Below are 22,312 nucleotides of genomic sequence, written 5' to 3' on the forward strand. Positions count from 1 at the left end.
CTCTAATGATACTGACAGAAACAGAATCACGTCAAATAAATAAATGCTTATAGAGGTATTTGGCATAATAATAACAAAGGGAGGAAATAGTGGGCATAATAATAACATAGGTAGGAGATAGTAGCTGTGCATACAAGAATCTCCTAGTAATCTTTTTAGTAAAAAGTACTTCAGTTTCTGCACTTAGCAAGATTATTCTGTTAGCCAGTTTAATTTGACTGTATGTTCAACGTTTAAAAATAAAAGCATGTCTGAAAAATGAATGAACAACTGAGGGAAAGTATTACGTGATTAACCATGGAACATATTCAGATTTTAAACTGAGTTTGACAACTTCAATATTTGAGCTTCAATAATCATAACCTAGTTTGCAATTTCTTCTTCAGAAACCAATGACAGATGATGAGCTTGCAGATGCCCTGTCATCTGACTTTACCTGTAGTACTCCTTCTGCTGAGGAAAAGAAGACAAGTCTAACAGAGGTATTGATTCTTTTTTTTTTGGCCATGAAAGCTTTTATCACAATGAAATATTTCCATTATTATCTTAACATTTTACTTGAATTTAAAAGAATGTTGACAGTTTTCCCCTCCTTTTATTTTTGCAAATATGCCTGTAGTTAAATTTGTTTCATTTTATTCTTATGTAAAAGAAACAGAGTAAGGAAGGAGAAACCATACAAGCGCAAGCAGCAAGCTCAATCAAGACTTCGGTTCCTCCTGAGAAGAAGAAAAAATCAAAAGAGGTATAGAGGTCTATCTTTTGACCAGTTAACTTCTAATTACAATTTCACTTTACAAACATGTCATATGTATGTGTGTCTGATCTTGGAAAGATGCTTGTCATCTTCATTTTCAGTTAAAAATCCCGTTTAGCCCAGAAGGTATGGGAATAATAGGAAATGTGATTGCTCAAACTGTACAGCATTTTGAAGATCAAATCTTGATGGGTCAGATAATTCTCCTTCTCCATTCCTCTGCAGAAGAGGACAAAACTGTTGTTCTTTTGTCTGGAGACAGTAGAGGAGTAAAATGTGTTTTTGTGAGGTTGTTTAAAACCTGAACGTGGTTTCATTTTCTTGTATTTTACAAACCATTCATTTTACCACTCTAGAAAGAGTTATACTGCCCCATCCCCAAGGGAAAATGTTTTGATTTGACTGTGCTGAGCGTATCACAAAATATACCATATGCTGCAATGTGATGTTACAATCAAATGAAGCCAAGTAGAGAAGACTGGTGTTGTGCTTGCTGTTTCTTTCATACACACCATGAAAAATATACGTATATTAAGGTCTGTGTCAATTTAAAGAAATAACAACATGATTCTCATATTTTCTTAATGCAGGAAATGAAAGAGGATGCAATGGAAGCTCTTATGGATACTATTGGTGGACCTGAACCTGAACCTGAACCTGAAGATGTTACCACTATTGTAGAAGTGTCAGAGGTATAATCTTTCTTTTTTCTTTTTTTTTTTTTTTTTTTCCAGCTGTTTCAGAATCTCCCATGGAATCATAGTTCCTTTTTGTTAGGTACTGTACAAGTGTGTAACATAATGACAAAGCAACTTCCATATCAAAAGCCTAAGGAATGTCTGAGTCTAGTATGATTAGGAAAATAAGAAATTACAAAATCCCAAGTGGATACAAGTAGAATAGAATATAGTAAGACAGTCTGGAGTATTAAACTATTTCATTTTTTGTTATATAGACATAAATACATGCACCTTTCACACTGGGTACAATTTATATTAATCTTTTTTTTTCCCTGCACATATTTGATTTTGTGTTTTTTTTTTTTTAATTAACCTTTGTGGTTTTTTTTACAGCAGATGTTCTCCTTTTGCCACTAAATACTATTGCCTTTGTAATTTGGATGTTGCCTTTTGCTGTGTCTTCTCAGTCTTTTGTTTTTCTTCTACAGTAAGATTTCAACAGTAGCGTTATGTTTGCACATTAAACTTTGCCTTTTAATTCAGTTTTTCAGACTCTGCTTGTAACCCTACTAATCTCATTTACATTCTCCTGTCTTCACTTACAACTCAAAGCAGGCAAATGACAAGGAAATAGTAGAAAATCAGTTGCTGCTTTAAAAAAAAAAAAAGATATTGGAGTTCAATTTTGACACAAAAGTTCATGATGTTGTGTTGCAGATTTTGTCAGTTTGGGCCTTCAGATGTCTTAGTGAATGCATTGCTTAATGAAGAAGGTTTAAGAAGCACTGATGGAAAAATACAGAATTACAGCTTGTATAGTCAGAGTGATGTAATCCAGGGAAACCTAAGAACTTTGAACATCCTGAAAAGTCTAAAAGTATGGGCCATGAAGTGACAGTTCTGAGCAGAACTGAAGAAATTAAAAAAAAAAAAAGTTTATTTATGGCATTAATTCTTAAGCCATAATTCTTTTACCACAGAAATTTGATAGGAGTAAATTGAGGAATTTGAATATCTTGATGTATGGAATAATTTTATCTTGCTAATACTTCTTTAAACATTAGGCTGAGCAATCTCGATAGTGATGTTGAGTGAATTGTAATTTTTCATTTCACTAAATATTTTTGTTCTTTCTATTTTTTTAGGCAAAAGCTAGAGAGAAAAAAGAAAAAAAGGCAGGAGAACGTGATGATACAATACCTCCAGAATACAGGCTAACACCGGAGTTGGTATGTTTTTCTAATCTCCATTGCTTTGTAAATAGTGCAGCTACCTCTGACACTTTCCTTGGTCACAGACAGGGAAAAAACATGGGGAAAACAAGCAGTAGTAGTATTCAACCAGTGGCTTTACCCTCTTGGTGATTCTTGTGTGTCTAGTTTCATTCCCTTCCTTTGTGAGGAAGATTTATTCAGGGTTATGCTAACTGACAGTAGAGCTGAGATGTTTTTCTGCGTAGTTCAGTTTCACTTGCAGAATTGGAAGTTTTTGTGATGGTTGTTAGTGTAATTGACATTAACAAGATTGACATATAAACTGTGCCTGGTGGAGCTGTGTGAATGGAGCAGTTTTACCCCTCAGTTAGAGGTTTCACGACTGCCCAACTATAGACATAGTTTTAACCCACTATTAGTACAAGCACGAAAGATTGTCTTTTACATTCAGAGCTTGCTTTTCTACTGGATTAGTTTCTGCTGTTTTACTATAGAGTTTTTCTGCTGCATAGTGATACTGATAGGAATGAACACTTTTTTTTTTGAGTTTCTTGGCCCATTTGTACTGTATTGGCATTAATTTTTTGTTTTGGTTTGTTTTTAAATCTGCTCACCTGATGATGTAACAATTCCATTTGTTTAGGTGAATGCCTGTTACTATGTCACTGATTCCATCTGGTGTCTCTCATTTATATTATTTTGTTACTGATTATGGAGTATGACACCTCTTACTGACATTTTTCCATTGTTATAATACATACTTTCTTCACTTCTAGGATAAAGATGGAAAACCAATATTGCCAAAGCCTGAAGAAAAACCTAAGGTTAGAAAACTGACAATACTGTAGGAGTGTGAATAGATACCCTGTTTTCTCCCCCCTCTGTCATCACTTCTCTCTGTGCCATTATGTAAGTCTCTTAATCTGTTTGTGTGTTTACTTCATTGCATAAAACATGCTAATCTGAAGGGTGAAGTGGAAGCTGTTTTTACTGAAATTCACCGACTGTGAATGAAGAGATCACAGAAAAGGATTTAGAGATTACTAAGACATTACAGAATTATGGAAATGACTGCTAACACAAAGAAAAGCTGTATCAAAGGGTTTGTTTAGGGTATCCTGTAGAAGTACATTGAAGCTGTTGAAGGACAGAGAGAGAGTTGAGGCAGGAAAGTCTGTTTTCTTGACAGTTAATCATCAGATGTAAAGTAATAAAATTGGAAAAAAGGAAAAAAATATTGCAGTCATTTTCCTAATCACAGGGAACAACTTGGATTTCATAAGAATAATCTCCATCGTGGCCTAGAATGTGCAAAATAGATTGAACAGATTAAAAGAAAAGCTTAAAGGTTACTTGAAAATACACAGGAAGAAAGCAAAAAAAATAGGAAAAGAAAAGGAACTGAAAAGAAAAGAAATGAAATACTGTGAATTAAGGAGTGCTGCCAAAATATCTGGGCTAGAATTGGAAAAGTACAGTTAGCTAAAAATGAGTGTGAAGGTCAGGACCAATCTGACTGAGAATGTAACAGTGCATTTGTAACAGAAATGTGTTATTCAAGCTTGAAGTATAGAGGAATGCAAAGGTGGTGACAAAAAGACTTTGTCTCTATTGTGTCTAATGTGTATTGTGTGTATAATTTGTGTCTGTCACATCATAGACATTCAGCAGTCTGATTAGTTGATGTTTGAGAGCTGCTCAGAGGACCACCTGCCAAACATATCGTAAGGGAAAAAAAGAGCAGCTATGCATTGAGGGAACCAGATACTAATGTTAGGAGACAAGTCCTCTTGTTTCACAGGGAGCATAAGACAAAAGATGGCAAGAAAGAAAAGTTACAAAAGAGCATGGTAGGAGTTAAAGGAGGTTGGTTGATAGTTTGACTGAGGTTCAGAGCCAAAGCAAAACAGGAGGTAAGCTCAGAATCATGAGGTCTTATGGCAAAAGAATGAAGGGGTTAGCAGAAGAATAAGTATTCCTTTGCTCTTCTACCCCTATCAGTCTGAGACACAAATATCACTGAGTATTTGATCTGTAAGTGAATGACAGGAGTATCTATCTTGCACTATTTTTTGTGTGCTATCTCACTATTTATAATTTGAAGAAGGCAGTTCTCAGCAAGTTGTTTGCCAGTATTTCTATGGTGTCATCGGTAATGTAGATCTGTGAAACCAAAAGCAGAAAAAATAATAAAAATGTCACTAGCTGACAAATCTTCAATCGCTTACTATCTCTTTCTCAATTCCATAGGAATGCAAAGTTCTTATTCCTTCTTGATTTCAGCTGGAGCTTCTAGTAATTTGGGTCTCTATTTTGCATACCCTTAAGCACATGTAGTGGGATTACTTTTGTAAGAAAAGTTCCCTCTAAGGGAACTGTACTTATGCTGGGGGAAAAAAGGAGAATCAGAACCTGATGCTGCTGCTTTCCTGTACCTATAAAATTTATACTTGAAGTGTTGTAACAACATGATGTTGTTATAGTAAATATTAGCCAGTAAACATTATTATTCTTTTTTTTTCTAATTAGGAGGTTACATTATCATTTTCAGTAGCCCAGTAAACAGTATTGAACATAATATTCTCTAAATTTTGAGTGTAATGTTCTCTACATTATATTGGCTTTTAATAACAAAGCAACTCACTCATTTTGGAAAAAAAAGATACATATATATATATATATATATATATATTTAGTTCTGTGGTCTGTGAAATTCATGTTGTTGGATGTGACTGTGAAAGGTTATTTTAGCGCAGGCTACAAAAGTTCGTTTGCTTTCCTAAAAGTTGAAGTATAATTCTTGGAAAAATACCTTAAAAATAGACAGCGAGTCACCCATAACACATATGTCTTTTTTGCAGCCTTTGAGTGAATCTGACCTTGTTGATGAATTTTCAAAAGACTTTGCCTGCCCTGCACAGCCTGCAGATCAATCCAAACCAATGAAGTCCAGCAGCACATCCAAAGTATGTCTCTCTAGTTCACATAAAATCCTGACTCTGACAACTTTTTTACAGCTGGATAACGCTACTGTTCATTCAAGAAAAAATATTTTGTTTTCTTTCCTGTTGCTTTCAGTGCATTATAACAACTCTGCTTGTAATTTAGTTCTTAATAGAATGATAACTGTCTTTAAATTCAGATTTTTTTTCATTATTTTGTACTGTAATTAAAACAAACCAAAAAAAAACCAAACAGGTATATTTGGGGTTTCTGAGCATATTCAGTAAAATGCAGTGCAACTGTTATGTTTCAGAAATCGTCAGCTCCTGAGTCTGCAAAGACTACAAAGGATGAAGTAGTCCCTCGTGCCACAGCCTGCACTGTGCAGTCTTCAGCTCCAGCATCTGTGTCATCAGTGAGTAGTTAGTCTCAGCGGGAGCTAAAGGAAAACTCAGTGCTTCATTTATGCAACGGTATAGCATATTGTCAAGATGGGTATTTCAGGATTACATACTCTTCCTCAGTAGAGTTGAGTCATGAAGGATGGGTGCTTTCAAAACTACAATAGAATCATAGAATAATAGAATGGTTTGGGTTGGAAGAGAGCTGACAGAGCACCCAGTCCCAACCCCCTGCCATGGGAAGGGAAACCTCCCACCAAACCAGGTTGCCCAAAACCCCATCCAGCCTGGTCTTGGGCACTGCCAGTGATGGGGCATCCACAGCTTCTCTGGGCAGCCTGGGTCAGGGCCTCACCACCCTCAGAGCCAATAATTTCTTCCTTATACCTAATCTAAACCTATCCTCTTTCAGTTTATCACTCCCTGATAAAGAATCCCTCTTTCTTGCCTTTTCTATAGCCACCTTTTAGGTACTAGAAGGCTAACTATAAGGTCTCTCGGGATTCTTTTTTTCTGCAGGCTTACCAACCCCAACTGTCTCAGCCTGTCTTTGTAGGAGAGGTGCTCCAGCCCTTAATCATCCTCATGGCCTCCTCTGGACTCATTATAATACTTCTGTGCCCTTCTTGTGCTGGGGCCCAGAGGTGAATGCAAGGCTCCAGGTGGGGTCTCACGAGAGTAGAGCAAAGGGGGGCAATCCCCACCATCACCCTGCTGGCCATGCTGCTGTTGGTGCAGCCTAGGGTATGGTTGGCTTTCTGAGCTGCAAGCGCACATTGCTGGCTCATGGTGAGCTTCTCATCAACCAACACCCTCAGGTCCTTCTCCTTCTCCTCAGGGCTGCTCTCGATCCATCCTCTGCCCAGCCTGTATTTGTGCTTGGGATTGCCTCAGCCCAGATGCAGGACCTTGCAGTTGGTCTTGTTGAACCCCATGAGTTTCATGCAAGCCCACCTCCCTGGCTTGTCAAGGTTCTCCTGGATGACATCCCTTCCCTCCAGCATGTTGACAGTGCCACACACACACATAAAGTCTGTAAACTTTATGAGGGTCTCCGACAAAGTTGTTAAGTAGTGCTACTCCCAATACTGACCCCTCAGGAACACCACTCATCACTGGTCTCCAGCTGTACATTGAACCATTGACCGCAACTTGAGTGTGTCCATCCAGCCAATTCCTTACCCACTGAGTGGTCCATCCATCAAATCCATGTCTCTCCAATTGAGAGGTGAGGTTATTGTGCAGGACAGTGCCAAATGCTTTGCACAAGTCCAGGTAGATGATGTCACTTGCTTTTCCCCTATCCACCAATTATTTAACCCCATCATAGACGGCCACCAGCTTTGTCAGGCACGATCTGCCTTTAGTGAAGCCACATTGACTATCATCCATCACCTCCTTATTGTCCATGTGCCTTAGCAGAGTTTCCAGGAGGATTTGCTCCATGATCTTGCTTGGCTCAGAGATGAGTCTGACTGCCCTGTAGTTCCACAGGTCTCCTTCTTTCCCATTTTAAAAAGTGGAGGTTATGTTTCTCCTCTTCCATTCAGTGGGAACTTCACCAGACTGCCACGATTTCTCAAATATGATGGACAGCGCCTTAGCAGCTACATCTGCCAGTTCCTCAGGTCCCATTGATTTGTGCACCTTCAGGTTCCTTAGATGGTCTCAAACCTGATCTTTTCCTACAGTGAGCAGTTCTTTGTTCTCTCAATCCCTGCCTTTGCCTTCTGTTACTTGGCTGTGTGACTGGAGCTCTTGCCAGTGAAGACTGAGGGGAAAAAAGTCATTGAGTACCTCAGCTTTCTCCATATCACGGGTAACCAGGCCTCCTGTTCCCTTCAGCAGAGGGCTCACTTTTTCCCCTTGTTTTCCTTTTATCACTGATGCACCTACAGAAGCCTTTCTTGCATTTGATGTCCCTTTCCAGATTTAATTCTGTCAGTGCTTTAGCTTTCCTAACCTGATTCCCAGCTATTTGGACAGTGTGTCTGGATCCCTCCCAGGCTACGTGTCCTTTCGTCCACCCTCTGTAGGTCTCCTTTTTCTGCTTGAGTTTGGCCAGGAGCTCCTTGTTCATCTATGGAGGCATCCTGGCATTGTTGCCTGACTTCTTCTGTGTTGGGATGCATCGCTCCTGAGCTTGGAGTAGGTGAATATCCTTGAATATCAAACAGCTTTCTTGGGCAGGCCCCTCTGTCCTCCAAGACTTGTCCCATGGTACTCTATTGAGCAGATCCCTGACAAGGTGATTAAAAACTGGACAAAAAAATGACCCTTTGGAACATTTTAGCTCTCAGTGTATCTCTGCAAAGGAGAACTCTATTTACAGAGGAGACACTGATCAGTGTTCCTTTACACAGAATCATAGAATCATTAAGGTTGGAAAAGACCTTCAAGATAATCTGGTCCAACCATCCTCCTACCAGCAATATCATCCACTGAACCATGTTCCGAAGCACCAAGTCCAACCTTTCCTTAAACACCCCCCAGGGATGGTGACTCTGCCACTTCCCTGGGCAACCCATCCCGTTCCAATGCCTGACTACTCTTCGTGAGAAGTGATGACTTTACACTGATGCATAGTGTAACTTTTTACATAAGTTTCAAAATTTTTAGTACTTGAATAAATTAAGACACTTAATTGAAATCTGAATCAGGAATGAAAACTAGAATTAGCTGCTACTGAGCAGCTACCAAGCCACACCACAGGAATCTCAAAAGACACTGTAAGTATACAGCACATATGTATTTGAGATATAAAAACAGTAGAAAAAGTGAAAACATTAAACCGAACACAAAAAAAAAAAATAACAGAGGTCATTCCCTGCTTAATGGAGCTTTTTCTAATGTTATTCCTCGGGGAAAAAATGATGTGACATTTATGAATTACAAGACTTCTCAGCCAGACATTTACAGAATACAATTCTAACCTAAAACATGCAATTTTTAATTATTAAAAAGGAATGCCAGAAAAACTGCTTAAAGCATGTTTAAGACAAATGCAGACAAAGCAGATACTGAGAAAGCTGGGCATTAAGCACAATTTAACAAGCCTACCAGCATTCTGTCCTTCAAAGCTTTACATATCAAATCAAAACACTGATAATAATTCTTATTTTTTGTTATCTCAAACTTGCCATTAGAAAACAGAAAACTGACATCAGAATAACTTTCCTAAACTAATTTTTTTTTTGTCTTTCCTCTACCAACGTCTTCAGAATCCGCATCCTTATCTTTTCTAGCTGATTTGGTCACTGATGGTATGGTAGCCAAGTTTTAGCTCTCAGAAGAATATGGGAAAATGTGATGACTTGAATATAGTACAGCATTTCTGAGGGCAGGCAAGTGTGGAAGCTAGCCAGAGGACTTACAGACCAGCGAAGCGGGATGGAAATTAAGAATTTTCTTGCAGTTTCAAAGCCAGGAGACAGAAGAATGTCTTCATAGAGTTGGACTGCAAAGTAGGCATGGGAATCAGAGAAACTCTTAATTCCTTCTCTAATGGTATTAGTATGTTTCAACAACTTGTCCTAGACTCTGAAAACCCTGAAACAAAATAATGACGGTATTAAAAGATCAGGATTTATATTTATCAACAGGGATGTTTGGAGAAGCCGATTAACAAAGTACATCTTAAAACCCAGAACACTGCTATTAGTCTTCATTTTAATAAAGTTAATCATGTGTACAAATAAAATGATCTAATACAATCTCTAATACAATAAATTGAATAGAGGCATAAAAATCCAATAGTTAAAAGACTAAATTCATGCTCTTGTACTAAATCCAGTGATTGAGTTATAAACACCTTGAACTCAGCAGGTCCCATGTATGTGGACACAACTGCGAAGGGAAGCATTATAGATTTTTAGTTTACTTATCAGATTTTATCTCTAGTAATGCGTGGCTGTCAGTTGTAGTGTATAAACAAGTTTCTTCATCTGCAGCTGAATTCCAGGCTAAGAATTATATTTTACTGTATTGATACCCTTGTAGGTTGGTCATGTGACAGATGAAGCACTGGAAGCCTTGTCCAGTAGCCTAGCAAAGAAGAAGCCTGATCCAGAAGAAGGGAAACCTGCTGTGGACAAAGTTAAGGTAGAAAATAATCAGATCTCAAAAGTACCCTGTTGATGTACTTATCTTCAGCATTACTGTATTTCCACAGGCTAAAGAAGTTGGATATAACATTGTCACTTTTTAAAAACAAAATTTACTTGTGAAACCAGTTGTATTCTATTTAGGAAATACTAGTAGGATTTGAATAGTAAGTACGTTTTCTTAATCTTTGTGCCCATAACAGTACTCTACTACATTATCTTCCCTCAGCTTCTGGAAACCAAATTTGCTTAGCATCCTACTGCTGAAACAGTGCAGAATTAACACACACATCAGAGCTAGTGTATAATTTAGTCCATTTTCAACAGGAAACATGTTTATGATAAGTTCTTTAAATTAAGAATAGCATATAAAACCTGTTTTTTGTCACTGGTCTTGTTATTTTAACACGGAGCCTAAAGTACATCACAGGAATATGCATACTCTGTATAAGGGAATGCTGTTTGTAGCCACAATCTAATATTTTAATTTTTTTTATCTTTTACTCAAATTATTGAGTGTAGCCACAAAGAAAGGACTTTATAGTATGCTGGAACTGTGTCAATAAGAAGTTCTCAAAGTTAGCTTCATTACGTTTTTTTTTTTTTTTTAACTGATCATCTTCCAATGTAACTTGTATGGGGAGGAGTCATTTATGGATCTGGCTACTGCATTCTTTGCTTAGGCTTCCTTTGAATGCCAATCCAGGTAGCTGTTGAATGCATTTGAAATAAAATCAAGAATTATGGCTCAGGTACACTGCTATTTTGCCATTGGCCCGTGCTTGTCTTAACTCTGTTGGTCTTCATTGTAATAGGTGGATCTAGTCCCACCAAATGCAGGAAGAAACACAAAGAGAAATGAAGCCTTTTTCAAGAAGGGTCTCTGAATTTCTGTGAATTTTTTTTATTTGGCAGTGGGACTGAATTAGATTAATTGGAATCAGTAGAATGAAGGCACTGAAAGCTTGCTTATGCGTTTCTGTTGTGATGTGGTTATTTGGTTTTTATTCATACTATTTTTATTTTGTCTTAAAAGGAGAAAAACAAGCAGGAAGAACACAAAAAACTGGGGGAAGATGAAGAAACAATTCCTCCAGAGTACAGATTAACAGATGCAAAAGTAATTTATTTACTATGCTATTTTAGTCCTTAAACACCTTTCATTCTTCAGTGTACATGGTTGAAACTGGAACTCTTTCATTTTGAAATGTTTGTTTACTTCAGGCATTTTTATGGTATATAAAAATGGTGTTTTGTAGTTCCTGAATATCTGACATCTGTCATTAGATGCCTACATAGGCACAGAAATGGTTCAAATGCAAGTACCTACGTATGAGTAATTTTGTCTGAGATTAGTTCACTGAGTCTTTCATTATTTTTTGTGCTGTAGAATTTGATAAATAGTGATTAGTTAAAGCTGCTGTTTAGAAAATAAAAAGGCAAACCAACAAGCTTCAAGTTGGAATTTTTACAGACATCACCATATAACTCACTTGACATAAATGGGTTGCTTAGTTATAGCCAGGACTTGCACAACGCCTGCCATAGATGCCAGTGTGAAAAGACATGGCCTTCCTGGACTCTGTGTCCAGCAATATTGCTATAAACTGGGAGGTGGGGTTTTTATTTAATTCCGCTACTTGCATGGCAGTTGAAGCACAAAATAGGGAAGCTCAGAATCCAACACACTGAATCGCTTTTAAGCGGTCATTATGTTTTTAAGTTACAGGAGCTTTTTTTTTTTTTTAAATGACACTTTGGATAACAGTAGAAAATGCTAGAGGTTACTGGTTAGATCATTTCTTATTCCTTGTATATAGTGTTATCTGTCATTAAGTCAGTTCTCTGAGTTCTCATATTGCATGGTCATTTAGGGACTACTTGGATTAATGCAAGAGGATTTTTCTTTTCTAGGATAAAGATGGAAAACCACTGCCACTAAAACCTGAAAAAGAGTTCCAGGTAAAAAAAAAAAAAAAGTGAATATATATGTATTTGGAATGCTTCATTCATTAGTTTTAAAATGGGGATATACTGTTACCTGATGACTTTTTTTTTCTCTTTTCAATGATAGCCAATGAGTGAAAATGATTTGTTAGAGGGTTTGACGAGAGGTTTTTCCTGTTCTCCAGCACAATCTGCACCACTACCTGCACCAAGTGTAAAAAAGGTGAGTATATTTTTTTTCTGAAAATGTTCTGTTTTCATGTAATTTCAGTAACCCTGACGTTTTTGAGTTTCCCTTAAATTTTACATAAACTTTCTTGAATAAATATATTTTTTAATTTTGTTGCAATGAAATAATAGGACAGAGAGCAGAACTGTAATAATAATAGCTTAAAAAAAAAAACAAACCACACCTAGGTAAATAAGGTGTCATATCTTTTTACCAGTTGCTTGCCTATGTAGTGCTTGAACTTTAAAAAATGTTACTTAGAGATGTAGATGGTCTTGGTGAAATCTTAGTTCCTCTGAAGTTCTACAAAACTTGTCTTCGACTTAGCTATGCCAGGGTTTGATTCAGTAGTTGAGATGCAAGACTGAACACGAACAAACTAAGATGCAAAACACCTGCACTGTGCTTCTCAGGAAGGGGTTTCAATCTGAAATAAGTTGAGCTTCAAAGTAAAATAAAGTCCTTGAAATAAACTGTGCAGGCATTGCATTTCAAATGCATGGAATTTGATAAATATTTTTCCTCTTAGTCCTCTCTATTAGTAAAAATGCTGTGTCTTGTTTCAGAAAACCAAGGAGGGTAAAAAGCCTGACGCTTCCTCAGATGTTATCTCTGCTGCTACAGTTTCCTCAGTGCACTCAGCAGCTTCTCTACCTTCCACATCAGTAAGCAGCATTTTCTCTAGATACTTATTTCAAAGAATGATTGAAGAGAGTGTGATTAGGACAGTTGCACAAATATAGGTTAGACACAGACACAGACAGATTTCTAGGTTGGAAGAGACCTCAAGATCATAGAGTCCAACCTCCGACCTAACACTAAGTACTCCACTAAACCATATCGCTAAGCTCTACATCTAAACGTCTTTTAAAGACCTTCAGGGATGGTGACTCCACCACCTCTCTGGGCAGCCCGTTCCAATGCTTAATAACCCTTTCGGTAAAGAAGTACTTCCTAACATCCAGCCTAAAATTCCCCTGTCGCAACTTTCGCCCATTCCCCCTCGTCCTGTCACCAGGCACGTGGGAGAACAGACCAACCCCCACCTCGCTACAGCCTCCTTTAAGGTAACTGTAGAGAGCGATAAGGTCGCCCCTGAGCCTCCTCTTCTCCGGGCTGAACAAGCCCAGCTCCCTCAGCCGCTCCTCGTAAGACTTGTTCTCCAGACCCCTCACCAGCTTGGTCGCCCTTCTCTGGACTCGCTCGAGCACGTCCATGTCCTTCCTGTAGCGAGGGGCCCAAAACTGAACACAGTACTCAAGGTGCGGCCTCACCAGAGCCGAGTACAGGGGCACAATCACTTCCCTCGACCTGCTGGCCACGCTGCTTCTTATACAGGCCAGGATGCTGTTGGCCTTCTTGGCCACCTGAGCACACTGCAGGCTCATATTCAGCTGACTATCAACCAATACTCCCAGGTCCTTCTCGGCCAGGCAGCTTTCCAACCACTCATCTCCCAGCCTGTAGCTCTGCTTGGGGTTGTTGCGCCCCAGATGCAGGACCCGGCACTTGGCCTTGTTGAACTTCATACAGTTGACCTCACCCCATCGCTCCAGCCTATCCAGATCCTCCTGCAGAGCCTTCCTGCCCTCGAGCAGATCGACACATGCACTTAGCTTGGTGTCATCTGCAAACTTACTGAGGGTGCACTGGACGCCCTCATCCAGATCATCGATAAAGATATTAAAGAGGACCGGCCCCAGTACCGAGCCCTGGGGGACACCACTTGTGACCAGCCTCCAACCAGATTTGGCTCCATTCACCACAACTCTCTGGGCCCGGCTATCCAGCCAGTTTCTAACCCAGCGAAGCGTACGCCAGTCCAAGCCCCGAGCAGCCAGTTTCTTGAGGAGAATGTTGTGGGGAACGGTGTCAAAAGCCTTACTGAGGTCAAGGTAAACCACATCCACAGCCCTTCCCTCATCCACCAAACGCGTCACTTTGTCATAGAAGGAGATCAGGTTCGTCAAGCAGGACCTGCCTTTCATAAACCCATGCTGACTGGGCCTGATCGCCTGGTTGCCCTGCAAGTGCCGCGTGATGACCCTCAAGATAATCTGCTCCATGAGCTTTCCTGGCACTGAGGTCAAACTGACAGGCCTATAGTTCCCCGGGTCTACCCTCCGGCCCTTCTTATAGATGGGCGTCACATTGGCTAGCCGCCAGTCAACTGGGACCTCCCCCGATAGCCAGGACTGCCGATAAATGATGGAAAGCGGCTCGGCCAGCTCCTCCGCCAGTTCTTTCAGTACCCTCGGGTGCATCCCATCCGGCCCCATCGACTTGCGCACATCCAAGCTCCTTAGCAGGTCGCCAACCATTTCCTCATGAATAGCGAAGGCCACATCCTGCTCCCCATCCCCTTCCACCAGCTCAGGGCACTGGGTATCCAGAGAACAACCGGTATTGCCGCTAAAGACTGAGGCAAAGGCGGCATTAAGCACCTCAGCCTTTTCCTCATCCTTAGTAACTAGGTTTCCCCTCGCATCCAGTAAAGGATGGAGATTCTCCTTAGTGCTCCGTTTCGCGTTGATATATTTGTAAAAGGATTTTTTGTTGTCTTTAACGGCAGTAGCCAGGTTGAGCTCCAGATGAGCTTTGGCCTTTCTAATTTTCTCCCTGCACAGCCTCGCTACTTCCTTGTAGTCCTCCTCAGTGGCCCGCCCTTTTTTCCAAAGATTATAAACCCTCTTTTTTTCTGCTAAGCACAAGCCGCAACTCTCTGTTGAGCTAGGCCGGTCTTCTTCCACGCCGGCTTGTCTTTGGGCACGTGGGGACGGACCGCTCCTGTGCCGTTAAGATTTCCTTCTTGAGGAGCGCCCAGCCTTCCTGGACTCCTCTGCCCTTCAGAACCGCCTCCCAAGGGACTCGGCCAACCAGCGTCCTGAGCAGCTCAAAGTCAGCCCTCCGAAAGTCCAAGACAGCAGTTTTACTGGTCCCCTTCCTGGCCTCGCCAAGAATAGAGAACTCTACCACTCTGTCCAAGACAGTTTCCGACCACCACATCTCCCACCAGTCCTTCTCTGTTTGTGAAGAGAAGGTCTAGCGGGGCACCACCCCTGGTAGGTTCACTGACCAGCTGCGTCAGGAAGCTATCTCCCACGCTCTCCAGAAACCTCCTAGACTGCTTTCTCTGTGCCGTGTTGTGTTTCCAGGATATATGCGGGAAGTTGAAGTCCCCCACGAGGACAAGCGCCGACGGTTTTGCAACTTCTGTCAGTTGCCTATAAAACTCCTCATCCGTCTCCTCATCCTGGTTCGGCGGTCTATAACAGACCCCGACCAGGACGCTAGCCTTGCCGGCCTTCCCGCGGATCCTAACCCACAGGGATTCAACCTTATCATTCCCAGCCTGGAGTTCCACAACATCAAAAGATTCTCTAATGTAGAGAGCCACGCCACCACCCCCTCTGTGCTGCCTGTCCCTCCTGAAGAGCCGATAGCCAGGCAAAGGGGAAAGAAGATGTTTCCTCTGGAGAAAAAAAGTTTGAGGTTTTACTGATTCTTCATTGACAACAGAATGTTAAGACTGTTCTGTCCATTTCATCTTAATATCGCTTAATATTGTATTTCAGGCTGCTTTTGAAAACTCCTTGCCTGCACTTGGAAAAGGAGGTGCCCAATCCTGTGCTGATTCCTCCAGAATTACAGAGGACATTAGCGGATTTGTGCATTTCATTTCTATGGGTAGATGCAGATAGTTAGCTATGTGCAAGTGGTTTCATTTTTAGGCTTGGGCTTTTAAGTGAGCCACATCGTTCTTTTTTTAGTTAGATAATAACAACATTGCAAATAATAATAGAGTAGTCATCATCATAGTGGTGAAGTCATCTTTTAAGCCTGAAAATAAAGGAATTCAAGGTCAATGAAGGCACAAGCAGTTCTATGGGCTCCTCTTAATACCATTTTTATTTAGTTCCATTGAGCAGTAATGTTGCATGTCTGTACTTTTTTTCCATCTTGATTTGTGCAATGAGAGCTCCCTCTAGTGTTTTGAAAAGGAAATTTAAAGCTCCTCCCACCTGCGACAGTAAAGATTTTTTTTCTCAGCAGTGTTTGAACAAAAGTACTGTGAATTAGCAAAAGACCGTATATATTGTGAAGATAAAATGTTAATAAGTTGTAATTCAGATTTACACGTGCTTAGCAACTAATCTGCAGTGATAATGATGTTTGCAAAATGAATAACAGCTACAAAAAAACCCCACAGTATTTTAACTGTTCTCATTAGTTCCGTTTTGTAACAAAACAAAGCCATTCAAATCAATTCTGTAACCCCTACTTCAAATTATGTTCTAAGTCTAAATATTCAGATATCTTTTGTTATTACTACATTGCAATTAGAAAGGAAGAGCTGACAATTGTTCACTGAAGTTGTTCGTTCATTAGTTAGTATTTATATTAGTTTGAAAAAATATTTTTACAGCAGATTTGCTTTCACAAACGTATTTATACTTTATTAGGGAGGAAAAGAGATGGATGAAGCCTTGGATCTCCTGTCTGATTCCTTGGGACAGAGAGAACCTGACCCTGATGAGAACAAACCAGTTGTGGATAAAGTAAAGGTAACAAAAAACATTCTGAAATTTTGCTGGCTGAAAACAGTTGAGATATTTACCTTATTTCTTAAAGATTTTTTAATAATATAGAATATTGAAATACTTCTTATATACTCGTATGGGTACATGGCTTGTGATTTTCAGATGCAGGAGGGAGGTTACTAGGAAAAAAACACACTGATGTTGCCATGTAGACAAATTAACCATTTTTTGTGTTTTTTTTTGTGATTTGTGTGAAAAATGTTGAATTGTACACTTCAGACATTTGGAGGTAATTGCTGAAATATTACAGGAAATTTGCAGTAATTTGACTTCAGTGCCTTTTATTGTCATTATTTTTCAAGTTTTTTCTCTGACATTTGTTTCTAAAATAATTCTGTGGCTTTCTTTTTGTCAAACTTAATTGACTTTTATAACCCAACATGCATCAAGTTCATCAATAGACATGTTCATTTAATCAGTTTTGTTTTTCTGCTTGCTTGTTTCTGATTGATTTGACTTCATTTGGTCTCCATTCCGTCTTTTTTCATATAATTGTGTAAAAGCCTTTCTGCTAATAAGGAAATCACATGCATCTCTGCGTAATAATGACAGTTACAGTAAACCGTAAACTGAAATACTTAAAGGATTGTTAGTGGGGTAAAATCACCATATGCTGTCCATGAATAAATTTAGGATGGAAATTAGGAGGTTTGTAATCTAAGATGAGGCCCCAGCGTGGTGATGATTGGCTGCCTAATGAAGGTTACAGTCTGGTTAGTGTTGTCCCTTGTCATAGGAAGGTGGTGAGCGCTTGATATTTGAGACTTCTGCGACTCCTGTGCTTCAGTGGTAACGGAGATGTAAAAGCTCAGCTTTCATGTGTTTTTTTTTTTTAAGGCATAGAAAATGTTCATACCAGATTGCATTTTTTCAGAAAGAAAGAAGAGTTCCTTAATATGTCTGCATTTACAAATACAAAAAATATTCTTCAACCCTATGCTTAAAAACCTATTTGCATCTAAACCAGCTGTTGTATTCGGGATGGTATACTTGACAGAGCTCGAAGAATTATAGATGGAAAAATAAGCTTAGTGGAACCGCTTCCAACCTTGATGTATTTTTTTGGAGCTTGTGGTGTCGTGTCTTGTAGTTATGTTGTATTTGAAAATGACTCTGGCTCCTAAGCCTCATAAGAAGCATAGGCCAGATGTTGTGTGGGTAAGTGCTCTGGGTTATGCTATAAAGGTACACAGATGCATGGCTCAGGTATTACAAGAACATAAGCTTTGTTTTAAAACCTCGGTGCATGGCTGAGATTCTGTGTGATAGTACAGATTGACTCCTTTTAGTCACATTCTTGAAGAGCAGAACCTGAAATGGAGGTGCACTATGCACAGTGTATCCATCCAGTCAGAAGAGGTTATTGTCCCACTATGTTTAGTGTTGGTGTTGCCTTACCTTGAGTATTGTGTGCAGCTCTGGGCTCCACAGTATGAAAAGGATGTTAAGGAAAACATCCTGTGGAGGGCAGCAAAGCTGGTAAAAACGTATGGAAAACATGTGCTGTTAAGAAAGGCCAAAGACACTTGGTTTGTCTGGAGCAAGGAAGGCCAAGAGGCAATCTTGTTGCACTCTGCAAGGTCTTGAGCAGGGGAAGCACAGAGGGAGGTGCCCATCTCTGCTCCCTGATGGGAGGATGCCTGGGAATGGCAAAGAGCTGCGCCAGCAGGGGGTTCAGACCAGACATCAGGAAAAATTTATTTACTGTTGTCAGACACTGGAACAGGCTTCCTAGAGAGGTCATTGCTGCCCCATGCCTGTCAGTGTTCAAGAGGTGTTTAGGCAATTACCTCATTAATATGCTTTAACTTTTGGACAGCCCTGAAGTGGTCAGGCAGTTGGACTTGATCTTTGAAGGTCCCTTCCAACTGAACTATTATGTTCTATTCTGAAATTTGACATAACTCTTTTCGTTATGTTGGGATGCTGCTGCATATATACATGTTTAACTTGCTAAATGTCTGCACCTGTTGAGAGCTAGTAATCTTAAAACTTTCAGGCATGAAACACACTTCATGGTGAAATGAACATATGGGTCTTTTTTCCAGTAGTTTTGAAATTTTAAATTCAAAAAAGGCAGCTGTCCTCATAAATTTTTATAATGAACGCTCCAACTTACTGTTTTCTAATGTTTCTAACATTTGTCAAACTAATTGGGCAAAAACCATATTTGTCAAACTGTTAAATGATGCACAATATAGAACTACCTATGCGTTAAGTATACAGTTTCATATTAAAACCTCAAAATAGCAACGAAAGAGCTAAGTATTAAAGTTGTTTAAAATTAAATGCTTTCAGGAAAAGTCTAAATCTGAACACAGAGACAAACTTGGAGAAAGAGATGATACTATCCCACCTGACTACCGAGAACTTCTGGAGTCAGGTGACCAGGTAAGGAAAAACTCTATTAATTTTTAATTACCTCACTGCAACACTAGAAATTTGTGCATATGTGCCAGTCTTTCTGTGGAATTACAGGGAGAACAGTGAAACTGGGTAAGGGAGTAAGTGTGTGTGCTATATTTATTAAGGTTCAACACACAAATATTCTGTTCTTAGAGAAGCTGTATATATCCGTGCATGCATTTGATTAAAAAAAAAAAAAGGGCAAACAAAAACAACCTAAGGTGTGTATGTGTTGTTTTTTTTTAACTTTTTACAATTGGACGCTGAACAGATCATTTTAACCACCTAATAGCAGTCAACATGATGGAGATATGGCAGTACAGGTTTCAGTTATACTGTCTCATTTTCTTAGGTGTTCCAGAAAACTAGGTAAACAAAAAAAAGGGTGTCACCCTTTAAGAAGCTTGGTTTATATTCTCCCACAAACAGGAGCTACTTGCAAACTATAGTTAAAAATGCCTATTCCTTCCAAGCAGCTTCATGTTTAAGGACAAAGAATATATACAAGTATAACCTTCATGGTATACACCTGAAGCCCTGTGGAACTGACATTCACTGTAATGAGTGACCACTCTGACAGTGATTCGATCATTTCTAGATCAAGAAACTATTTTTCCAGTAGACTACAAAGACAGACAAAATTACACGCATAGTCAAGTAACAGAACATGAAAATATGTTGTGAACTGGCTTGAACACACAGCTTAAGTAATAAAGAAATGAGTACGGAAGGGTTCAACTTTCATGGTGATCTGAAAACTCCCTATTTAATATGTGTAAAAGCACATGATATATCATAAAACTAATCTGACCAGATCAAAATGAGAATACAATCTTTATTATTTCCAAGGGTAAACCTGTAAAGCCAACTCCAAAGGATGCTTTGAAACACAAAGAACAAAAGGTAAAATTTCTTCTCTTTGTTTTGTGCTCTGATCTTTTTTTTTGGAAGCAGTGTCAATTGGAGGCTTTAAGTTTGCATTATTGCAAACTCGCATAAATGCTATTGAATGCAGTAGGTAATAGTAAAACTTTTTTACCTACTCAAATAGGTAATAGTAATTTTTTTTTACCTACTAAAAATAGGTGTACACAGTAAAACTTTTCTTAAAAGTAACTATCCGTAATAAATGGGCAACTATGCTATCAATGCAAATGTCCAATATTCAAAGAAATTGTGTAGTTTGGAAACCTCAAATATAGATGTCTCTGTTCTGACATATGTTTACAGCTAAGATATCTATATATTTAAATAAAAGGATAATTAAGCCAGTCTTAAATGCCTGAAACATTAATTCAGCTGTCAGAAAGTGCATATTGTATGACTTCAGAATTAACATTATTGCAGAAGCCTACAGATGAGTCTGCGGCTATCGATGCTCTATCAGGTGACTTTGATACTTGTGCAAATGCTCCTGCCACACCACAGCACTCAAAGGTAGGACATTTTCTGCTAATAACTTGCAAAATAAATAGTTTTCCACTACTTAGTAAAAGTTTTATTTGCTGTAGCTCAGTTTAGGTTTAGAGGTATACTCTTTGGAAGGTGCTGTCAAAATTTAATGATTGTCTTACTATTATAAAGGAAGTTTGTGTCTTCCTGAGTACTAAAGGAAGAAGGCAGGCTTGTGGTATTTGGTGTCCTTTAGAGAAGTAAGACGAGCTTGGAGAAGTGATTTAAGCAGAGAATTCTGATTAACATGTTTTGTATAGATTCAAGTGTCAGAAAAAAGATGTAGAGAAATCTGTGTTTAATAAGGCATGCACTATCTAGCAATGGTTGTAGGCTGGAAATGAGAAACAGTTCAAGACGGTTTTCAGAGAAATGCTAGGATTAGAAAAGAGTTTTAGGTATGTTAGGGAAAATTGTAGCACCAACAAGAAAGATGAAGGAATGGACTGAAGAGGTTTTGTAATGAGAAATGTAGTATTTGTCATAGAATCATCTTAAATACCTGTCAGACTTTTCCCAGAGAAGTGCTGTAAATGTGAGCCTATATGAAGTGAGGTAGCAGTGGTAGCTGCATGAATTTGGAGGTCCGCCAACATAAGGATGGTACTATAGTTGATAGAGATGTGAGAAAGGATGGTTGTGCTGGAAAAGAGTATGAAGGAGACTGAGATTTGTTTGATAAGATGCAAGACTGTGAGGCTTATTTTCTGCTTGCTCTCCATCATCCTTAACCTGGTATTTGCTACTTTTGCTACTTTTTTTTTTTGCTACTTTTGCTACTTGCTGGTATTTGCTATTTGCATTTGGAGATGACTTGAATGGCTGTGAGACATCCACTGTGCCTGTTGTCACAGGGGAGGAATCTACAGTTATCTTACAAGACTCCTTGGTAGGGGTGTCTTCTGGGGCAGTTGGTGGGATGTTGGAGCTAAAGTCCTGGACTCCTTGTTTTCCACAAGTGCTCAAATTGTAGTTAAGAACCAGTAACCACCTCTTTTTAGCCATTTGTTCTCTTACATTGTATGTGACATGTTCTATCCTAGGCACTGGTCCCTCACCTCCCGGCAGAGGGAATGGTGAACAATTTTTTGAATGGTGAAATTTTGTACCCAGATGGTTAAACCAGCTGCAGTTGTCTCTAATCTGCTACTAACCTCTTCCTGTCCATCCCTGCCTTTTTCCTGCGGTAGTGACTTGCCTGCTTCCTGCAAGCAAAAATAAAAAATAAAATAAAAAATAAAATAAAATCACAAGACAAATAAAGCTTGAATTTAATATAACTTTGAGCAAGCCAGTCTATTAGTAGTGAAAAACTAAATCTCTTGGACAGACAGAGCCGTGGAAACATAACCAGTTCCCAAGTGAAATTCTGCATTAGCATCCTAAGCTTACACTAGTTACTAGTGTACCTACTTACTAAGAGTGTATTATAAGTTTGTTCGTACTTAAAATGTTGCTTATAATCATCTGTGCCTCTGTGCTTGAGTTTGTTTCCTCAGGGTGGGATTAAGGGGAGGAAGAAGCCTTGAAATGAAAAGTTCAAATCAGATTTAACTCCTGGGAGAAAGTAGCTGTTTCT

The 22,312-nt window shown here is 39.2% G+C and overlaps 1 protein-coding gene across 13 annotated transcripts in view; it reads left to right on the plus strand.

Annotated features, from left to right (window-relative positions):
- The window catches only part of CAST (calpastatin), a 68,467-nt gene that overhangs the window by 41,137 nt on the left and 5,018 nt on the right, over positions 1 to 22,312 (plus strand). For 8 of the 13 annotated variants that reach the window (XM_050716558.1, XM_050716560.1, XM_035567596.2 and 5 more), the window contains 16 exons: positions 387 to 482; positions 653 to 745; positions 1,348 to 1,449; positions 2,583 to 2,666; positions 3,428 to 3,475; positions 5,513 to 5,617; positions 5,908 to 6,009; positions 9,995 to 10,096; positions 11,135 to 11,218; positions 12,013 to 12,060; positions 12,173 to 12,268; positions 12,841 to 12,939; positions 16,738 to 16,839; positions 19,174 to 19,266; positions 20,131 to 20,184; positions 20,629 to 20,718. In XM_050716558.1, coding sequence (XP_050572515.1) covers positions 387 to 482; positions 653 to 745; positions 1,348 to 1,449; positions 2,583 to 2,666; positions 3,428 to 3,475; positions 5,513 to 5,617; positions 5,908 to 6,009; positions 9,995 to 10,096; positions 11,135 to 11,218; positions 12,013 to 12,060; positions 12,173 to 12,268; positions 12,841 to 12,939; positions 16,738 to 16,839; positions 19,174 to 19,266; positions 20,131 to 20,184; positions 20,629 to 20,718 — 1,398 coding nt within the window. The remainder of the gene's footprint in view (positions 1 to 386; positions 483 to 652; positions 746 to 1,347; positions 1,450 to 2,582; positions 2,667 to 3,427; positions 3,476 to 5,512; positions 5,618 to 5,907; positions 6,010 to 9,994; positions 10,097 to 11,134; positions 11,219 to 12,012; positions 12,061 to 12,172; positions 12,269 to 12,840; positions 12,940 to 16,737; positions 16,840 to 19,173; positions 19,267 to 20,130; positions 20,185 to 20,628; positions 20,719 to 22,312) is intronic. The other 5 variants (XM_050716562.1, XM_050716563.1, XM_050716564.1 and 2 more) reach the window with 1 other exon arrangement.

The sequence above is a fragment of the Cygnus atratus genome, chromosome Z (assembly GCF_013377495.2).
Source record: "Cygnus atratus isolate AKBS03 ecotype Queensland, Australia chromosome Z, CAtr_DNAZoo_HiC_assembly, whole genome shotgun sequence".
Classification (NCBI taxonomy): domain Eukaryota; kingdom Metazoa; phylum Chordata; class Aves; order Anseriformes; family Anatidae; genus Cygnus; species Cygnus atratus.